We start from the raw sequence: 16,574 nt of genomic DNA, 5'->3' as shown, positions 1-16,574 counted from the left end.
GCCTATGGCTGGAAGGTTGCCGGTTCCCGCCTGGCAGAGGAATCCTACTCCGTTGGGCCCCTCAGCAAGGTCCTTAACCCCAACTGCCCCAGGGGCGCCGTATTGATGGCTGACCTCTGACCCTAAGCTTCTCTCTCTGTCTATGTGTCTCATGGAGAGCAAGTAGGGGTATGCGAAAAGACAAAATCCTAATACAAGAAATTGTATAGGGGCAATAAAGTGATTTTATCTCTTATCATATAAGTGATTGACAACAGACAAGGTGAAAGACCAAAGACTCTTAGTGACCAGACCATACCTAGTCGCATCCACCACGGAGAGAAGTGATTGAACGACTCCTCACAGTTTAACACGAAGGTGAAAAGCTGTTGTTCATGCGACAGTGGAAGCTTAACAGAACTGCTGCTCAAAATATAATCATGCCTAAATTCTGTAGAACTGCAGTACGTACATCATGAATAAAACTCACAATAAAAAAGGGTTTCTTCACATTCACATTTACTTGCATTTATAAAGTGGTAAATGTTTTAGCATTACAGTTACAAAATACACCCAGGATAAAAATGAATACCGTCACATAACTGGGATAAGTTACAAAGTTATACAACTTACATAATGCAAGAAAAAAATACAAATATTGAACGTGTTACACTAGTAGGCTAGTACGGCAAGCTAGAACGGAAGTTTATCAGCGCCACGAAGAAAAATAAATCATTGCTTTTAAACGCAATATTTATTGTGTAAAATAATTACACTAGTATATTAATATACTGGTATATTTAATAATATTGCCGTATGCAAAACTATTTTCATTAGGAAAAAAAAACGTCCCACTCCTCTTTATGCAAATTTATTAGCCTGACGGAGCACGTATAGTGTCCTTTTTATACATGAAGGGTAATAACGTCATGGCGCATTCCTGGGTTCAATTCTTACTGTTTTCACCATTTATGTGCAAAGCAGGAAAGGCGTGGCATGACAGACATTTTCTTTTTGATCTGAAGTGCAGAAAAATGTCGATAAGGTTGTTGCCTATTCCTTAAACACTGATCAGAATACTTTTATGATGAATTAACCAGACCTATACCTACTGTGGATTTACAGTATATTTAAGTATTAAAAAAACAACATGCTTTTCGCCTGTGCTTGTAAAGAATACATTTGAGTCATGTGAAAGGAGAAGAAAAGGCATTTCTGTCTAGGTTTGCGGAGGCGTGAATATAACTAGATACAGGAATGCCAGCCTCAAAATCCCCAAACAATTCCAGGACGCCAGAGAAGCGGCTACATGAGAGTAATATGGATTTATAAAGAGAGTCCTGTTGGCTTGGCAGTAGTATCTCGTCGTGATTACATCTCATTTAAACGCGCTAATGAATTTATTTCCCCGTGGCGCTAATAGGCTTCCGTAGATACGCAAAGACATGACTTAGGTGGAATAAAAGCGACAGTAAAGTGTCAGTATAACGTCAGTCACAAATCACGTCTGCATCTCCGATGACTCCTTTCCCTTACAGAGAACCGAGGTTGCGAAGACATCGCAATCACATCATTTTCACAGGGATTACTCTGTTGCTAGGTCGCCCTTAACGACGACACTCAAACGCGCATTTCTTGACACACGAAATGCCCTGTGCAGCTTCATTGGATGCTTTGGTTTTTTTTTTCATCCTGTAAAGTTTAATCCAGCGGAAGGTCTCTTTTTTTTCTTTTTGCACCTGGACTTTGTTTTTGTCAATAACCCAGAACCAGTTGGGCTGGGCCACGGACTCCAAGGTCTCGGAGTTCCACTTGAACTCGAACTCCTTCCCTCTCGGGGTTTTCGGCAATCCTACTTTCTGCAGCTGCAAACACAAAGCGCGGGAAACGGACAGGTAAGACACATGTGATATCAAATATTACACCTGATGTGGCCATCCGATCCCCACCCTGATGAATACTTTCCAGTCAGGCCTACTAATTGAGGAAATGACATCACTTTATGGCATAAATTCTTGTTTTTTTTAAATCCCTGCAGCACAGCAGAAACAAGCAAAAACGTTGGCCGCCTCTGCACTAGAGTCATCACTAACAGGTGAGGTCTCTAATAATTCCAGTGATGACTGGCCTAAGAACTATCTGCAGAGCATGTTTGTCCAAAGTCACATAGTGTTGTAAGGCAGTGTTATAGTTAGAGCCGAGAGCTGCTCTATACAGTGTCTCTTACAGCGTGCCTCAGTTTGACAGGGACAAAGAGAGAAAGACGGTGCCAACCCGATCGAGCGGCGGAGCTGGGATTTGAACCTGCACACACCCAGCATCATGCCAGCTGGCTTCATCACTGCCTTCATTTTTTTTTATATATATAGCAAGGTTTGATGCAGTTAAGGAGCCATAAAGCGGTTCTGCCTCTTGCCCAAGATCTGTTTCATTTTCATCCCTGGGGTGGAATGCTGTGGGAAAGCACAGAAACATCCTGAAGGCCTACAGGCAACCACTTTATTTATTCTGAGATGTCTTGCAGCTGGATCTGGATACCGTATTTGGAGATCAGTCAATACAGGCCTCCAGGCGCACAACAGAGCTGTGCCAAGACCCAACCATGTGATCGAATTCTTCAGACCTACATGTTTTTTTACTCATCTGCGGTACAGTTTGTATTTAAGTCTGAATAAACAATCCTCTCCTACCTTCAGCTTGCTGTCCTTGACGAAGGGGTAATAGTAGTCAGTGTTCTTCTGAAAGCAGAAAGCCACATGGGTGTTGTTATCCGATCCTTTTATGTGGTGCACCTTCACTATTCCTGTGGGGGAAGAAACATGTGCATGTGGTCTGGTGTTTTAACAGTTGTATGGCATTGTTTGGCACCTGAGGAGAAAAGTATTCCATTCACAAAGGATGATACAGCATTTTTTGGGAGTGTTTACACAGCTGCCCTAGGTCCTGGAGGCAGTATCCTTGTACTTTGTATTGCTCAGTGTTCCCTGACTACAGCAGCTGTAATTACAGTAATATTCATTTTATAATCTGCCTGAATGAAGCAAATGTGCTGTCTATTCCCATGTATTCCCTGCACCTACATAGCACTATTCTGGATGCTACACTAAAAGCACTTTACAGGTAATGGGGACTCCCCTCCACCACCACCAGTGTGCAGCCCCCACCTGGATGATTGGACAGCAGTCATAGTGCGCCAGTACTCTCACCATACATCAAATATCAGTGGGGAGGAGAGCAGAGTGATGAAGCCAATTCATAGATGGACATTATTAGGAGGCTATGATTGGTAAGGGCCAGGGGGTACATTTTGCCAGGACACCAGGGTAACTCCCCTGCTCTTTTTGAGAAACACCCTGGGATGTTTAATGACTGCGGAGAGTCAGGACCTCATTTTTTTCCAAAGGACACAGCCTTTTTAACAGTATAGCTCCCACTGATCTCACTAACACCTCTTCCAGCAGCAACCTAAGCTTTCCCAAGACGTATGCCATCCAGGTACTGACCAGGCTCACACTTGCTGAGCTTCTGTGTGTTGCCAGTTGTGAGTTGCAGAGTAAGATAACAGGTTCACCTTGCTATATCACCCTGCAAATCAGTTTCAGTTCAGAATCACTGCACTGTCCTTCATTGTATCTTACCTTCAGTTCTCTGGGTGTGTTTCACACAGATTGTTGGTTTGGGGGTCATTTCGATCACAAGTGTTCTGCCATCAGAGGTCTGGAGGCTGTTGGGCTGGGAAAAAATAAAACACAGCACAAGTCTTTACAAGTGGCATGTTACAACAGGAGCAACGGCAAGAACAAACAATGACCAAAATGTTTTACTTTAGGCATCTTTGCAAAGCTTTTAATTTACAAACCTTCGTAAAGCTCCAGTTTATCAAACATAGAATGACTAAGAGCAATCGTGTTTCACAGACATAGTTTTAAAAAGGTAATGTCAGTTTCTTTGAGTTAACTCTATAAAATGTAAAACATAATACTGCAATTAAAATAATAAAGATTGCTCAAGCCAGGTTAATGTTTCAGTCAACGCCTGGAGACAGGTTTTAGCACACATTTTTCTGAGAGCCTGCAGTGAAGGTGTTATCAAGATAACCTCCATTATACTGCAGCTGAGGAAATGAGTGCCTTTTGTGCTATGACAAATCAGCAAATGTTAGTTAAAATGTCTGTGACAAAACCAAGCAAACACATGCTTGAGCTCAACACATCTTTTTCAGAAACTGTAAGACAGAACAATAGACAAGGAAATGCAAAAGATGAGCTGCCGATTAATATTGAAAAATGCAGCTTGTTTTACCCACAAAGCAATTATTATAATTCACTGAAATACCTGGGTTTGAAAATGATATTTATGAAAAAGCGTTTATGCTGACAATTTTCCACCTCTAGATAATGTGGGATGTTCTTCCATCAAGGGGTGTTATGTTTAGAATTGTATTATGCAATAATAAAATCTAACAGAATATTGTGTACAATGTTGGTAACTACATTAAAAAACATATACTCTTTTTCAGGAATTAGTTCATAGAGGACGATCCATTCTAAGTCTCAAAAGAATGTCTTGTTCTGACAAGCTAAATTAATTAAATCTGTCTGATCTCCCACGGGGACGATTAAGAAGAAACCTGATTCAAGTATTCAAAATCCTCAAGGGCAATGAAAAATAATTTCTTCATAATAAACGGCAAACCAAGAACCAAAGGACACAAATGGAACCTAAAGGTTTTTTACGTAGTTTTAGGAGTCTCCAAGCTCCATGATTGTTACAGTACATTAAAAAAAACCCTGTCCATGAGTCTTGAAACCACAGCCAAATCCATTTAAGGGCAATAAAATTATGGCATTTTAAACATTTAAAAGCACAAAATGCCTTTGACTTTATAATGTTTTTTTTGTTAACCTATTGAACTGAACGCACTGCGTGTGTGAGGAATGTTTGTGGAAATTAAACCTCTGGGTTCAGCTTCACAGTTCTTTTGCGCACACATGTTTTACAGATCCAGCCATTCAGAAGGATACTAATTAGTTCACAGTTCGGTATCTGCATGGTAGATGCACTATTTTAGACATAGTGAGTTGTGTGACTGCACTACTTTGTAAAACTGCTAGGTGGAGCAGGAAAAGCTTAACGTGGCATGTGGAGCATTTGGGCTGTTGCCTGATTTCGAATCCCAGTCAATGCTGAGGGACAATCTTTTTAAAGATTTTTTTAAAATATATTTTTAAATGTAAGTTGTATACTGTTTAGACTTTTATTAATTTTAAATTGTGTATTACAGCATGTTAAATATTAAACTAATTATAAAGTAAGTATATTTTTTAAAAGCAAGATTGCTCAGTTTAATATGTAAAAAATAGTTTAATATTATACTGTAGCTTGTGTAAGTGATGCGCCTCTTTCAGGTTTACATCCACATAGAGAAAATTCCAAAGTAAATTTTGGTAGCTGAAAATAAAAACAGTAGTATAACGTAATACACACCTAATGTATCCACAGTAGATGGTAGTGGTAGCTAAATCTAAAAAAAGTACACAACAGTATTCTACCTTCTTCATAAATATTTAATGCATCAAAGTCTTTAACTTGGTGACAGTGGGTTATGGTTTTAATGTGCTTGTCCTAACATTATAAAGTTTATATACTGTACTTCATAAAAAATTATAATGTTTTATCCTTTTCTAAGAATACGTAGTAAGAACACCACTTGCTATTATTGTAAAAAAAAGTTGTACTGATTTAAAACCACTTGATAGTAATATCAATATGGAATTGTGTAACTAAGTAGCTAAAATCAAGTGGATGTTTTGGAATCATTTTATAAAACAAAACTTTAATTGTCCTTATAGTGGCAATGGACAATGGGACGTTCATGTAATGTAGCACGCTGCACCCAGGCAGTTCAAAGCATTACTTACATAACTGAATATATAAAAGTAGTTCACTATTATAGCTTGTTGTGAATGTGATGTGACCTTTTCAGGTTTAGAATTGAGAAAATCTATATTTTTCCTAATCCACATTTCAGCAGCCAGTAATCAGCCAACAATTTAACTTTAAATTTAGAACCTAAAACCATATATTGTACTGTACAGTACTGCGCAGTCCGAAGACTTACTGGGTGGTTGTTTCTGGCAAAATTGGCTCCGGTGTGAGTGTGTGTATCTGGATGAAATATTGTAAGCGATGGTTTCGTGATTAAGTAATTTCTTCACATAATTCTTTAAGTTAAACAAAGGAGGGAAGAAGTGTTATTTTTACAGTTGCCATTAACTGGAGAATAGCTTATCAATATGTTGAAACCAGACCACGACAGTGAAGACAGACACCTTAAGGTTACACCTTTAAGTGAGCCAGAAACTCACTCTGTTGTTTAGTAATGTACAGCCTAAATGCCGCCGGTCTTATTACGTGAAATATTTTACACCAAAGCGCTCGCTTATTAAACTCCGAGATAATGACTAATTTGACTTTGCATTCACCTCATTTAGCTGAAATGGAAAAAGAAAACGTACAGTAGTTAAATTTATTGGAGGGCGCTCTGTTTCAGTAACAGACACTCCGACTCAAACCTGTGTCCTACAGCGATATAGACGTGGGTAATGTCTCCCCAGTTAAACATGTGCTTATGGCGGAAATCCTGCAAAACCAGAAGCGGCGCAGAAGATGATATACTGTACATTATTTGCTGGAGCACCGCTTTGTTCAAAAAAGGAAGTCCGTGGTGTTCCCCCTGTTTATTGGTACCAAACCTAGATGTTCTATACAGATTACAGAAAAGTGAACGCTGAAACTCCACCAGACATCGTATGTTCTGTTTAATCAAGGACCGATGCGCTGTTCCCTTTCTGTAATAGGGTTATGCCCTGGAAATTAGACACAAGAAGGGCATGGACAATGTTGTGTGGCTCAGCGGGAATTTTTCTGTAAACTGAAGAGTTATAGAGGAGACACGTTGTGTATCGCCTCTTTTTATATTTGTTAAAATGTTCCAATTGAAATGCAATAGGGAATATATTATGGATAAAATTAATAATGAATGACTATGGACGAGCTGCAAACTGAAGAGCTATAGAGAAGACACGTTGAGTCTTGTCCTTTCAGCTTGGAATTAACCTTTAGAGCGATTCTTTGGGCTATATTTATTACATAGCTGGATGTGGAAAAATAGTTTGTTATTATAGCTTGTTGTGAATGCAATGTGCCTCTTTCAGGTTTATTTTCGGATTAAGAAAATCTATATTTTGTCTTAATACGAATTTCAGCAGTGAGAAGCTTAACTTTAAATGTTAAATTAAGAAAAATACTTCACACATACTGTACTGCAGTGGCTTTGAAACCATACGGTCTCATACTGTATATACAGTATATTTATACAGTATACGAACAAACTGCCGTGTGCGCTACTGATTCAGTATATCTGTGGATCTGACTTCATGGGATTCGCGTGTGTGGAACTGCATTGAGGCAAGACCTGGCGGGGCTGGGGCGGGGGGGGGGGGGGGTTGTTTTCATAATACTATGAATGAGTCCCTGAGGCATATCGTCCAAGTCCCGGAATAATAAAAAATAAACCTTTGATGAGTTTACACGAGAGAAAAAGGAACCTTTTCAGAAGTCTTGCACTGTAGTTCATCTTTTCCGAATTCGATTTATTTTATTAGTCAATTATGATTATTGTTAATAATTATTATTGTTATATTATTTATTATAAAACCACTGACATTGACGCAGGTACTGCTGCTGTGCATAGCCTCTCATTAATTTAAAATGCGCTGAGCTCCGCCACATGGCACCCCTTTTAATTTTTAATGGAGTTTATTTAAAGTTCAGGTTTGTGGGGCGTTGTCATTCCTCGTGAAACACCTTTATTGCCTTTGTCTTGGGGGTTGTTTTGATTAAACTATGAATGAGTCCCTGAGGCATATCGTCCAAGTTTCGGAATATTAAAAAATAAACCTTTGATGACTTTGCACGAGAGAAAAAGGTACCTTTTCAGAAGTCATGCTCTGCGCAAAGTAGGTGAATTTGACGAACAGCTCATGTTGCTTTAAGAATTTATCATCTATGTGACTGTACAGTAGCTCTCATGTGATTGAGCAGAAAGTCACCTTCCTGTCACAAGCAGTTTATTTCATTGAATTGTTTGGACACGTACGGAAATACTCGATCTAAATTTAAAGTCTGCTTCTTTCACAGTTTTATGTGAAATGTTTTTGCACTTAAACTCCGAGATCCTAAGATCATTGCGTCTTATTAATTTAAAATGCGCTGAACTCCGCCACATGGCACCCCTTTGAATTTTTAACACCTTTATAACCTTTGTCTTTCTGGGGGAGTTGGGGGGTCCCCAGTACCCCACTATGAGAACACGAATGTGAATTAAACATTTAAATACTGCGATATATAACACTAATACCCTGATACAACCAGCTAAATACACGTATGCACTGTAGATAAATAAATTAATATTGTTAACTGCGCTCATAAACTTATTGGTAGCAAATTCTTCAAAAATTAAGAAGCTTCATATTTCAAAAACAATGATTGTTACACAAGGATGTGAAATGTGACAATTTCTTAGAGTTATGATCAGGAGAGAAAAAAGTGTATTTTTTATTTATTTGTGGCTTCTGCAAGTGCACCCTTTCCAATGGCTGGACAGTTAACCCTTCCAAATTGCTCTGTGAGTCTGTCCTTGACATCTCACGCTCCTCTGTACGCTTAAGTGATCGTGAATGTCATGTAAATATACTGTGATATATACAATTATTAACAAAGGTCAATGTAAACGTCATATTTACAATTGGTTTAATAAAAATAAAAGTAGTTGTTAAGTTCACCAAAGCCTTCTCAGTTGAGAACCGAGAGATCAATTCGGTAGCTGCTTTAGCATGCATAGGCTGCTTAGGAACAACTAAAAGTTTATTCCATGCTGAAAAGGGAAGACAAGAAACACAATGTTTCAGGTGTGAAGAACAGTCCCAATTCAATTGCAGCTGAAACCTTCCCCCACACGCCCCCTCGCTGCGATTAGGATATGCACAAAGAAAACACTGAAAGCTCTATATGGTCAGGTGTTTCGCAGACGTAGGAGTAGTAATTCTCCCGTTATGAACTCGCTTACAGCTGGGATCCGCTTTATTCAAAATAAGGTTTCTGGAAATGGAACCAGGCACTAGATGTTGTTTCTAGAAAAGCTGTGAAAATGTTCACGATCTTTAAAATGCCTGTGGTTTGAAGGCTCTGTGTCATTTGTTGGCAAAGTTAATGACATCTGAAGCATCCTGTCTCAAAAATAGGCATTTTAATAAGAAAGCGAAGGTTGTGAAAACGGTGACAAATGATCCTGAACAAAATACAAACAGTTTGACATTGTTATGATTCATGATTTAATACTGTTAATATTAATAATGATCATTATGATAGTTTGGTTTCAGTGGTGTTTTTTATTTGGCTGCTTTCTGATATATAAAAATAAAATGTCAATATAATGTACATATTTTTTTAGAACATAGAAAAACATGTGCCTTGACAGGGAATCAAACACTGACCTCCGGGTCATTTAGAAGCCTCATTTAGAAACAGTGCTGAAACAGACAGTCAAAAGAAATTGATGCAGATGTTTACAAAGAAAGTGGACTACTGTAATACTACAAACGATATAAATATATTATATTTAGATCCTTAAATTAACAGTCATTAATATATTTAGTTACACAATTCCATATTATATTCCCTATTAAGCGGATTCTAAAAGTACACGTTTTTTACTGAAATAACGCCAGCAAGTATTCATAGAAAAGGTTAAAATATTATAGCCTTTTACAAGGTATATAAAATGTAGTCAGAATGAGCACGTCAAAACTTGGATGAAGAAAGTGGAATACGGTTGTGTACTTTTTATTTAAGCTACCACTACCAGCCATATACAGTATGTATAATATATTTATATTCCTAAATTAATATCGTTTATGAGGATATGATGTTCAGAGACATTATGCTCCTGTTATTTTTATGCTCAGCTACCGAAATTTCCCTTTTGTTGTAAAATTCCATATTAATATTCCATATCTAGCGGATTTAAACATGCACAGTAGAGAGATTAAATGCAGCAATCAGTTCACGTAGAACTAATGCACCACAAATGCTACCCGTCGACTATCTTTGGCCAGTGAACCACGTACTGCGGTCACCTGTAGCTCAAAAACGCGGGTCAGGGTTTTACCGCTTATGAATGGCTACATCAGTATAAACTGCTGCAGGCAGGAAACATCTATCTTTGGCTCTTGACACTACCAGGAGCAACTGCATTAAAACCACAACATTAGCCACAGCCTTTGTTCGACTGTCTCCAGAAAGGCCCACATGCAGTTTTTCCAGCACGGGGCCGTGCCCTTTTGACGACACGATCCGGAAGGTGAAGAAACAATAGGGAAAAATATAATGCAGGAGTGGGTCAGGAGACAGGGGGCGTGTCCGAAGTGAGCAGTTGTCAAGGGGAAGTGAGTCCGAGGCAAACAATCCAAGCATAAATCCAAAAGGGAAATCCAAAATGGGAGGCAGAGTCCAAGACCAGGGGATCCATCCAAAGTAATTTAAAAACCAGAACCGGGTCGGGACCGGCGGGACAGGGAATCAGGAACAGGAAACTAAAACCATAACGGAGCCAGACGCAGCAGGACCCCGGGCTCTCAGGAAACGGGATTCAATGAGAAGCGCCGGGCAAACGCCTGCGTCTGGCTTTAAAGGTGGAACTAAAGAGGGGCTGGAATAAGGAACAGGTGTGGGGAATGGGACAGAACGACGAAGGGGTGGAGCGCCCTTAAGAGGAGGAGTAAGTTGATTCAGTTGTCCAGACCCCAAGAGCTGTGATCTTGGGGATTCTGCTAAGATCTCAGAAAGCCCCGATGGACTATCAGTTTGTTCTGAAACGGACAAAAAATAAAACTTTCTAAAACATCCTGCATACTCCCCATGCCGATACAGAACAGGTACATTTTAACTTTCGATAAATTATCAAACAATTTGACTTTGCTTTGCACATGAACTTATGGGATCAGAAACCCAAAATAGTTGCTTTTGTTTTGTCTTTTCAATTGCCTGATTGAGCACCAAAAAAGTAGGTGATCCGAATTTTGTAGGAACAAAAATTGTGGCATCCAATATATTGGGTCTTTTAACTATAACAACCCACAATTAAACTGATCAACAATTTCGAATTATAGTATGATGGGTGGAATCACACTTCATAGACGGGTTGCTGGGAGTATAGTTCATACCCCAACAGGGCATACCATTATTTCAGCTTCACATGGTAAAAAAGGCAAGACTTTTAATCAACAAAAACTGGATGAAACTGTCATTTGTTTTTAGCAGTTAACTGTGTTACAAAGAAAATCTGCAAAATTAATTAGCAATTCTTCTTTTTTACTGGTAAGGAGCAAGAAAAAATGACAGCATGTGCCTCATCTAATAGATATGAATGTATTATTATTATTATTATTATTATTATAAGTCACCATAATGCCTATTTGAAATAAATCAGAACCACATAATTAAGTCTAGTTTATGATCTCCTTTTGAGTAAGTTTAACTTTAAGATTTTAATGCTTTTAAATATCTTTTGCGGAAGAGGCCACTGGTATATTTATAGACATGACCCGAGTTTGAAAACTAAAAAATGTCACACGAAACAGATTTTTCAAGGATAAAAAAATGTGAAGGCACACCTTTTTATCTCCCCACTATAGGTGCCTGATGAAAACGAAAAGGTAATTAACACCATTTGTTCCATTGCACGTTAATACTACTTGCTAGGTTGACCAAAGAATCTTCAGCAAATCTTCAATGTCAAAAACACATGAATGAATAAACCATTTTTACCCCACAGTACTAATAGTGAACATCCGTTGGAGAAATTAGTTTAAATACTTTTTTTTTCCATTGCATACCACGGGTGCGATTCCAAAAAAAATGCGCTGTGTGGATAAGAAAATTAAACGTCTGTGATTTGCAATGAGTAGTTAGAACAAGGAAATCGAGAAGGGCGAATGCCTCAAACCGGCTTGGTTGCAAAAGATCGCAACACTCTGAAACAGGTAAAAAAAGGAAACACTTCGGCTGTCACCTGGAACAATAATGCTCTTACAACAATAACGATATCAGTTATTTTCTGCAAGACACTCAGCACAGATAGCGCTCCCCGTCTTAGCATGGGGTGCAGGAGTGATTCCCTACCTCTCTGCTAGCTCGTCTTTCCAGCTTGCCCCTGCTGAATGTGGTCTTGGTGGGAGTCTGGGCCATTCTTCGTACGGAGGCAGCAGAGAAAGCAGTCAGGAGTGGACTGGTAGGTGCCGGAGTAGTATTTTTATACCGAGTCCCAGGGGCGAACGTCTGGAAGAGCCACGTGGCTTGTTGGCTTGGGTCGGGGGGTGGGAGCGTCGGTAAAATATCAATTTTTGCATCAGTCTCCCCAGGGCTCTTCAGCGCCAGGCAGCGTTTTCACAAACAGGGATCCTGAAGTGTGTTCCTGAAGTGTGTGGTCTCGTTCCACGAGCTTAGTTTTCTTGTGTGTAACCTGGTTTTCACCGTTGGTTTCTATAATAGCCCCCCCCATTTTGGAAAAAAACGTTTTTTTTGTAACTAATATTTGTATATTTAAAGTACCTCTGTTTACTTAGATTCACGAACTTCAGAAGATTAAACATTTAGACCAGTGTGTACAGTGTGTCTTTGAAGTCCTCTTTATTATTCATAAAATAAATGTTTTTCTTTTTTTGATCTGCCCTGTACTTTCTGCGATGTAATGAAATGCACGATGACAAGCGACGCTGTCCTCAGTTTTTGTTTCCCACGTTGGGAAAGGATGTCACTGTGTGTGGCGCGGTCTGCATCCACGAATGTACCCCACTGAAGGTGAATGGGGGGCCGGCGTGACCGGCTGAGTCCAGAGCACCCGGAGAGCCCCGAGCCGGACCTCGTGGAAGAGTTAAAACAGCTAATGGAATGACTGTAAGAATAACAAAAACTCGTTCCACTTAAAAAAAAAAGTATTTTAATTGTTGCAATTTCATAGCTGCCCCTACCTTGGCTCAGTGGTTAGCAGTGCTGCCTGGCAGCAACATTTCTGGGGCCCTGGGTTCAGTGACCTTAGGGGCTGTCTATGGGGAGTCTGCATGTTTATTTAAGTTTCCTCCCACAGTCTAAAGACATACTGGTCGGTTAATTAGCTTCCAGAAAAGTGGCCCTGGTGTGAGTGTGTGTGTTTGTCCGTGGCTGCCCCGTGATGGACTGGTGTCCCGTCACTGGTGTATACTCTCCTGTGAGTGGGATAGATAGGCCGAGACCCTGAACTAAAGGGGGATAGAAAACAGATGAATGGATGGTTTCTTTACGCAATTTATGATCTCAGCACTCATTTATTCTCTTCTTCATTTGACAGTACACGAGGAGATCACAAAACAGGAACAACAAAACTGCAAACGAGAAGAGAGCAAAACCAATCCCATAAATAATCTAAAAAATAATGTATTCTTTTTTCATCAATCACTTCATATGAGGTTGATTTATTTGTGATTCCTGGTTTTCCCATCTATGCGCACTGTAAAACAAAAAGTAGTTCCACATTATTAAAACAAAAGTTCTATTTAATTAGAGTGCTGCATGTACTTCATAAAATATACCTCCACCTCAGATAATTACCCTTTAGATTTGATTAGGAGAGCTGCAGGCCACGCTGGAGAAGAGGTAAACAGTATGGTGGGGTATCAGAGATGAAGAAAAGAACAATTGTGTAATAAAGAAAAACGAAGGTGTTATATGAAGCATATTTTGGTTTTAGAAAGGCGCAGAGCTTGAAATGTCTATATTCTTTTTAAAATAGGTAAAAATAAATGGCAATTTACTGTTGCTTATAGCTCAACACACTAAACTAAAATGGAAATCTATAACATATGATCATCCATAGCCAGCACCCATATCACCCTGCAGCTCTCAAATAGCTACCCATTGAAGCGAAGCAGGGTTGAGCCTGGTCAGTACCTGGATGGGAGACCTCCTGGGAAGCAATGGTTGCTGCTGGAAGAGGTGTTATTTGGACCAGCGGGGGGCGCCCACCCTGTGGTCTGTGTGGGTCCCAATGCACAGGTATAGTGGCGGGGACACTGTACTGTACTGTAGTGGGTGCCTTCTTTCGGATGAGATGTTAAACCGAGGTCCTGACTCTCAATGGCCTTTAAAGATCCCCAGGCATTTCTTGATAAGAGTAGTGAGTTATCCCGGTGTCCAGACCAAATTCCCCCCCTCACCCTTTACCATGGCCTCCAGATTGTCCCCCCTGTATGATTGGCTTGCACTTACCCTGTGATGGACTGGTGCCCCATCCAGGGTGTAACCTGCCTTGCGCTCATGGCTTGCTGGGTAGGCTCCGGGTTCTTGTGACACCGTATGGTATAAGGAAGTTTGGTACATGTCATGTCATGACATGATCGTCCATCTGAATTATTCTACTCATATCTATGCTCTTAAATCATGACAGCACAAAAATATTATTTGGCATTGATCACACTGCAGAGGCCTGTGTCTTTGTGTTCTGTTCCAGCAGTGCGGTTTTTCAATTAAATCCATTGCTTAATCATGGCCAGCAACCATATCACCCCGCAACTCACAACTAGCAACCCACTGAAGCTCAGCAGGTGTGAGCCTGGTCAGTACCTGAATGAGAGACCTCCTGGGAAAAACTAAGGTTGCTGCTGGAAGAGGTGTTAGTGGGGCCAGCAGGGGGCGCTCACCCAGTGGTCCATGTGGGTCCTAATGCCCCAGTATAGTGAGGGGGACACTATACTGTAAACAGGCGCCGTCCTTCAGATGAGACGTAAAACCGAGGTCCTGACTCTCTGTGGTCATTAAAAATCCCAGGGCGCTTCTCGAAAAGAGTAGGGGTGTAACCCCGGTGTCCTGGCCAAATTTCCAATTGGCCCTTACTAATCATGGCCTCCTAATAATCCCCCTCTATGAATTGGCTACATTACTCTGCTCTCCTCCCCACTGATAGCTGATGTGTGGTGAGCGTTCTGGCGCACTATGGCTGCCGTCGCATCATCCAGGTGGATGCCGCACACTGGTGGTGGTGGAGGGGAGTCCCCATTACCTGTAAAGCGCTTTGAGTGGAGTGTCCAGAAAAGCGCTATAGAAGTGTAAGCAATTATTATTATTATTATTATTATTATTATTTCTTGAAAAGAGTAGGGGTGTAACCCCGGCGTCCTGGCCAAATTTCCCATTGGCCCTTGCCAATCATGGCCTCCTAATAATCCCCCTCTATAAATTGGCTTCATTACTCTCTGCTCTCCTCCCCACTAATAGCTGGTGTGTGGTGAGCGTTCTGGCGCACTATGGCTGCCGTCGCATCATCCTGGTGGTGCTGCACATTGGTGGTGGTGGAGGGGAGTCCCCATTACCTGTAAAGTGGTCAGTGTCCAGAAAAGCGCTATATAAGTGTAAGCAATTATTATTATTATTATTAATCACCCACCATTGATCAATTTGGAGTTTAAATTAATTTCATTGCATAACCTTGTGGGGGCTTTTCAAGTTTCCTTTATAAACACGTTGATCGCTTACAATCTTCAGAGCCAAGATGCAGCTATGCCCTGAAGCAGAGGAGGCCTGAGCTCCACTTGAGAAACGCTGACTCTATCACACTTTTACAATGACATGTGGTCAGGATGTCCTGAAATGTATCTAGTCAAGGAAATAGCGCAACGCTATTTCACACGGGGTGTGTGTGTGACTAAACTTCTCTGCAGTAATTGGTAGTCATACAGTAGAAATCATAAAAAAGAAACAGGAGATTACCAGTAACCGTTTACTATGCGCACGAGTGAAAATAAATATTTACCAGTGAGAAAAGAAGGAGAAAACAAACCAGAGAAAAGCAGCCAAACTGAAGAATTACAGTTAACTCAGAGCCGATTTAAGAAAAACAGGATTGAGGGAACACAAGCTGTGGTACAGCACACAGAGTTACACTTTTGACTTCCATTTGAATTTGATTTGACTTCCAATGAATTTCATTAGTTGTTCATTTCAAAATCTGATGTTTAGTCCAAGCTTTCCGCCTGAGAAAAACATTTATCTTCATTTTAAAATGGTAAAAAACAAACACTCATCTGGAATCACATCTGTTACGATTGCATAAGAATCAAGATAAATGTGCAGATAGATTAAAACAAGGCCCTGTTTCTAATAAGAAAAAAAAACATTACATTGCAGCTATAGAGTAAATAATAATAATAATAATAATAATTGCTTACACTTATATAGCGCTTTTCTGGACACTCCACTCAAAGCGCTTTACAGGTAATGGGGACTCCCCTCCACCACCACCACCAATGTGCAGCATCCACCTGGATGATGCGACGGCAGCCATAGTGCGCCAGAACACTAGCCTCACATCAGCTATCAGTGGGGAGGAGAGTAGAGTAATGAAGCCAATTCATAGATACAAAACCATTAATAAAGTAACTCAAAAACAAAGACCCTTGGGAATTTTTGATTGGTGAACCAATCTGAATCTTGAGGTTTCAACT

The 16,574-nt window shown here is 40.2% G+C and overlaps 1 protein-coding gene and 2 long non-coding RNA genes across 3 annotated transcripts; 2 read left to right on the top strand and 1 right to left on the bottom strand.

The window, feature by feature from the left end:
• Positions 1-481: 481 nt before the first annotated feature.
• On the bottom strand, positions 482-12,357 carry LOC148674296 (uncharacterized). The gene is made up of 4 exons (XM_088624321.1): positions 12,223-12,357; positions 3,618-3,711; positions 2,670-2,782; positions 482-1,844 (listed from the first exon to the last, which is right to left on the bottom strand). Exons 1-4 carry the CDS (start codon positions 12,286-12,288, stop codon positions 1,587-1,589), a joined length of 531 nt encoding a protein of 176 aa, XP_088480447.1. The 5' UTR covers positions 12,289-12,357; the 3' UTR covers positions 482-1,586.
• LOC148674297 (uncharacterized) lies at positions 1,736-5,824 on the top strand. The gene is made up of 2 exons (XR_015935290.1): positions 1,736-1,874; positions 2,018-5,824. It is a non-coding gene; the product is annotated as an uncharacterized LOC148674297 (long non-coding RNA).
• LOC148674295 (uncharacterized) lies at positions 12,232-13,635 on the top strand. Its single transcript, XR_015935291.1, has 3 exons — positions 12,232-12,331; positions 12,811-12,996; positions 13,427-13,635. It is a non-coding gene; the product is annotated as an uncharacterized LOC148674295 (long non-coding RNA).
• The last annotated feature ends 2,939 nt before the right edge of the window (positions 13,636-16,574 follow it).

The sequence above is a fragment of the Lepisosteus platostomus genome, chromosome 3 (genome assembly GCF_059453375.1).
Source record: "Lepisosteus platostomus isolate fLepPlt1 chromosome 3, fLepPlt1.hap1, whole genome shotgun sequence".
In the NCBI taxonomy this organism is placed as follows: Eukaryota; Metazoa; Chordata; class Actinopteri; order Semionotiformes; family Lepisosteidae; genus Lepisosteus; species Lepisosteus platostomus.
This window is presented reverse-complemented; position numbering and strand designations above follow the sequence as displayed.

What these genes read in the sequence shown, in the direction of transcription:
- LOC148674296 (XM_088624321.1), bottom strand. Translation starts at nt 12,288, where the DNA reads ATGGCCCAGACTCCCACCAAGACCACATTCAGCAGGGGCAAGCTGGAA. An exon ending in ACACACCCAGAGAACTGAAG is followed by an intron (nt 2,783 to 3,617) that starts GTAAGATACAAT and finishes CTTCCCCCACAG; the next exon opens with GAATAGTGAAGGTGCACCAC. An exon ending in TCAAGGACAGCAAGCTGAAG is followed by an intron (nt 1,845 to 2,669) that starts GTAGGAGAGGAT and finishes TTGTGTTTGCAG; the next exon opens with CTGCAGAAAGTAGGATTGCC.